A 4,590-nucleotide genomic window follows, 5' to 3' on the forward strand; every position below is an offset into this window, starting at 1 on the left:
TGCAGTGTCCATAAAGCTCTCTGTAGTTCTGGGTACAGAGTAGCCAAATGGTAACAACTATCCCATGGATTTGAGAGAAGGCATATCTAGTACTTGTATACAGAAACAGTTTTTCTACTGCAGTAGGCACAGTTTTGTTTTTACAGGCTAAAAGAATGCTCTGGATTAATGCAGTCTTTCTCATTTGTAATATCACTTTGAGGACGACTAAATTTCTGTTCTAGATGAGATCTATGAGGAAATACCCATTTCTCTTTCAGCAATCTCAATCCAGAGAAAAATGCAAACGAAAATGGAATGTCTATGCAGAATGATAACTTTGAAGAGATCATAAACCTGCCTATTGGTTCTAAACCATCCCGGCTGGATGCCATGAACAATGACGGAAGCAATAGTCCTGAAATTCCTTTGAATCCAATTCTAGCCTTTGAAGACAAGGGGACTCTTTTGCCTCAGGTAGATAGTGTTCAAACACATCAAACAGCAGGTAGGTTTCTCCTGATTCATTAACGCTTGTAAAGTGAGGTAATTGACAGAGGACCTAGAGCTCTAAATTGATGAGACTTGATTCATTTAAGCGTTTTTAAACACCATATTATTTGGGGAAAGGAGCGTATCTCCTCTCTGTAAATCTATACGTGCCAAGTACATAGAGATGCTGTGCAAATTATGACGAGGCCTTATCTTTTGTTCGAGGGGGGTCTCAGTTACGCTGTGCTCTTGTGCCATTTGAAGTTGCTTGAAAATGTTTGCCCTGTGCTTTCAAACAGAAGCGCTAACAGGGACAACTGCTGTTCCTGGCTTACGATCAGCAATTGCGTTCCAGTTCTGCACATGTAATATCTGATTCGCACACGTGGCAGGAGAGCTGGTACCTACCTCCTTTGTAAAAACTCTGGATGTACTTCCCTCACCACGTTCTCACTGACATTAATATTGAGGGATGGTTTGCTACACATGAGGTTTTTCTGAATTACATCACAACTTTTAAAGGATGTTAGGTAAATAAATACTAATTTAGCAAACTAAATTGGACTGCCACTTTCTCTTTCCGTGGCTAGAAAATGTAAGGAAAAATCATCTTACAAGAAAATAATTGCATAATTGCGTAGCATTTTGAAGTAAGCGTTGTTGCTCTTTGCTGACCTGTCACTTTCGATACCTTCTGTTGTAGAAGTGATCTGATTGTTTCTTCTGAAGGACCAAAGGTGATATGAGCATCTCTGCAGTCAGTGGAGTTTCTTCCATGCTATGAAGGAGTGTTTTATTTTTTCTCTCCAGTTTTTTAAAGATTTCTTGAATATCTTTTTTGGAAGGACTTTAGTAAAACCAGCAGAAGAAATGATGGGAATAGACTTGGATCACCTTTCTATTAGCTTTCATCACTAGAAAAATCATGCTTCACGTGCATTACTTAATATGGCTTTTTCCAACAAGCTTTTTCTGTTAGTAAATGGATATTTCTGCATTCCTTAAGACACAAGACACTGGAATCTGAAAGCAATGGGCTGATTTGGGTGGTGGGACTGATTCTTTTTTTAAAAGGTGGGTGTTGGTTTAGAAGGCATAATTGTAAAATTGGCAAAGAATCTTTTACACTTTGTGGTTCTAATACTTGAAAAATGAATACCTCGTTGCTCTACAAGTAGAGTTAATGGGGTGTTTTATTTAAACCTGTTGGTTTAAATATTATTGCAGAGAACTCTAATTATGGGGGCAAAGTATAGGCTTCTGTATCAGGTTCTTGTAAATGTAATTCCTACAGGGACATTCTGTAAATTGAGATGTCACTATGATTTTCTCGCATTTTCTCTAAAAACACAAAACGAGGCAGGTTTTAAAATGTGAACATTTGAAAGCGTTATTTTTTCATGGACAAGAGGAAAACCTATTGTTCTCCTAGATGATGTATTTATGAATTTTGTTCAGTACGGAAATAAATCATTTAATTGAATAAATTAGAAAAATGTGTTAAAATGATACTGCAAACTTGATTTTTTTTTTAGTTACATCCATGTTCACAATACTATAAAAGGTGTGTACACATACGCACACACTCACGAGGAAATACCTTGTTCTGAGTCCTGTAAATTGCTGCTGTTCCCAATGATGGAAGACTTTTCCTTTGCCTTATCAGACTAAAGACTGTGAAACCTGAAATATTTGATTTTTTTGGATGATGAAGCAGGTTTGTTTGGAGATTTTTTTGGTTTTGCTCGTTTCAGAGCAAAGGGGAAATGGTCATTGTGCTTTTTATGTAGTGTGTGACTTTTATAAAGCAGTACAGTTTGAGTGACAAGAGGAGCAATGCAGGTTGCTTTCTTTTTAGTTTGATGCTGATTTCTACTGTCATCGTTCCATCCCTCACTTTTGGTTGCTGCTGGGCAGAACTGCAAAATCTTGTACCTTTTTGTGCTGCGATAAACAATGCTGTTACAGGTAGAGCTGATTTGAGTTTGAAGCGCCAACCAGGGCTTGATGCATTGCTCACTGAAGTCAGTGGGAAGATCCTTGGCTAGGGGAAATGGAGGTTTATGGGGTTTCAGTTCACGCTACCAAAGAACGTACTGTTAAGATTCCGGCACTGGCCTTTAGTGAGCGCCGAGCTGGGCCTGTAGGAAGCTGTGCAGAAAGTCTGTGCTAGCAGAAGAAATCCTCTGAGAGAAAAGCTGAAGAATTTTTTGAAGAAATTACTTGCTGCTGCTGCCAAGTGTTCATCTTATACAGGAGATGGCATAAAAGCAATGGAAACGCAATGAAAGAGACTTCATCTGCCAGAACATGTATGGAAGGGGAAAAACAGCCATTCAGCCAGAATGCTTTCAATAGTAGCTTGTGACACAGTACAATGAAATGGGTTCCTTTTGTGCTTTCTTTAGTTTTCCGTGTACATAGCCACAATATTTTGAAGTGTCCAAAGTATGTAGTTTTTCTTTAAACTTATATATAGCATGTAAGTACCAAATAAAACTTGTTTGAAATATTTATTTCTATTTATATTTTCATTTTCTTGCATAGCTGAAGCAGGAGTCAATCTGTGATGGAAAACTCTTCTTGCTACTCCTGCTCTGCTTAAAACTTTTCTTCAGGTTTCCTCTAACCTCTTTACTAGAAAATTAATACAGCCTCATTTGCAGCTAGAAACAGAGCAAAGAAAAAGCCAGTAAGATTTTGCTTCAATTTTAAGTTGACGATTCCTTTAGGCTCAGGTTTAAATGATGTTGATTTTGATCTATTTAGGCTCGGGTATAAATTATGCTGATCTGGTGTTTGTGAGACTTCAGAACGCTTGCTTCACTGTTTGCAGCACAGGTGAAGAACATGCTTCATTTCTCATGTGTGTTTTGGTTGGTTGGTTTTTTGAACAGGACTGCAGTAAAACAAATTTATAATTATATTCATTCCAGGTTTGCTTCAAATGAGAGAGAAAATTTCCTCCTGGCCAAGGGCCCAACATGCAAACAAAAAACTAGGGAATTGGGAGTAGAACTAGGTGTATGAATTAAAAAAAAAATAAAAACCAAAACAAAAAAAACAAACAAAACACACGCAAAAAAAACCAAAAACCAAACAAAACAAAAACCAGAACTAAAAAACATGAAAAGGATGGAAACTTTTAAGTCTTTGGTTAAGCCCATTTCTTTAAATGCAGGGAAAAATTGTTTCTCTTCTGTTGAATGTTGTTCCTGACCATCAAATACAGTATCAAATGAAGGCCAGCTCCTTTGCCGGCTCTTGCAACTGTTCTTGTTTGTATTACGGGAAGGCACAGTTAACTATTCAGTGAGGTAGAAGCAGCAATTGCAGAAGCGGCAGACAGCTGTTCTGAAGGTAGGGAGCAGAAACCTCCCAGAGCAGCTAGGCTGGCCTCTGGAAGGACTCAGTCCTTGCTCACATCTTAACGGCACAACATAAATGCTTACAGGGGGGATGTTCAGCGAGATTAGTTCAGTGCGTTACAATGTTATTCACCACTAGCTTTGCTTGTTTCACAGGTCTCTTATCTCCTCGTTCCAGATGAAGAATGCTTTGTTGTTTTCTTTCTTGCTAAAACCTTGAAATAATATTTGTAATGAAATACCTAAGAATACAGATACAGGACAGATTCTAATGTTGTTACTTAATATTGCACTGATTTTCGTTGTGGAAAATGATCTAAAGTCACCCAAGCAGGTGGCGCGAAGTTTGAGATTTTCTGATTTTGTTCCTAGCTGTGTCGTTCAGCTCTCTGTAGGCCTCTGTTTTAATAAGCTCCACTGCCCACAGCTGAGCACGTGGGTCTTTCACATGAGATTTCAAAAGAAAATTCCTGTCACACATGAATATTGAAAATGCCACACTGCTTTACCTGAAGTCTCTGTCTGACCTGTTTTTTAACAGGTCTTTTTACTGTGCTGCAGAGAGGCTTTTGAGTGTGGGGTTTTTTCAAACAGTACTACTGGAGAGAATTTGCAGTTATTAAAACGAATCATTAACAAAAATACCTCCCCCAAGCACCAAAACTAAGCTTAGAGATTTGGGCCACAGTAAAATATAATGTTGAGCTCTTAGTTGACAGAACGATTTTTTTATTTTTTTTTATTTTTTTTT

At 38.0% G+C, this 4,590-nt stretch overlaps 1 protein-coding gene across 10 annotated transcripts in view; it reads left to right on the top strand.

Moving 5' to 3' along the window:
- Positions 1–1,980, top strand: part of MAP7 (microtubule associated protein 7) — a 119,514-nt gene extending 117,534 nt beyond the window's left edge. For 9 of the 10 annotated variants that reach the window (XM_074580625.1, XM_074580626.1, XM_074580629.1 and 6 more), the window contains exons 17-18: positions 261–487; positions 1,175–1,980. In XM_074580625.1, the coding sequence (XP_074436726.1) occupies positions 261–487; positions 1,175–1,185 (238 nt within the window). In that variant the 3' untranslated portion in view covers positions 1,186–1,980. Of the gene's footprint in view, positions 1–260; positions 646–1,174 lie in introns of those variants that run through there. The other variant, XM_074580621.1, reaches the window with a different exon arrangement.
- The last annotated feature ends 2,610 nt before the right edge of the window (positions 1,981–4,590 follow it).

This window comes from Larus michahellis, chromosome 3, assembly GCF_964199755.1.
Source record: "Larus michahellis chromosome 3, bLarMic1.1, whole genome shotgun sequence".
Taxonomy (NCBI): Eukaryota; Metazoa; Chordata; class Aves; order Charadriiformes; family Laridae; genus Larus; species Larus michahellis.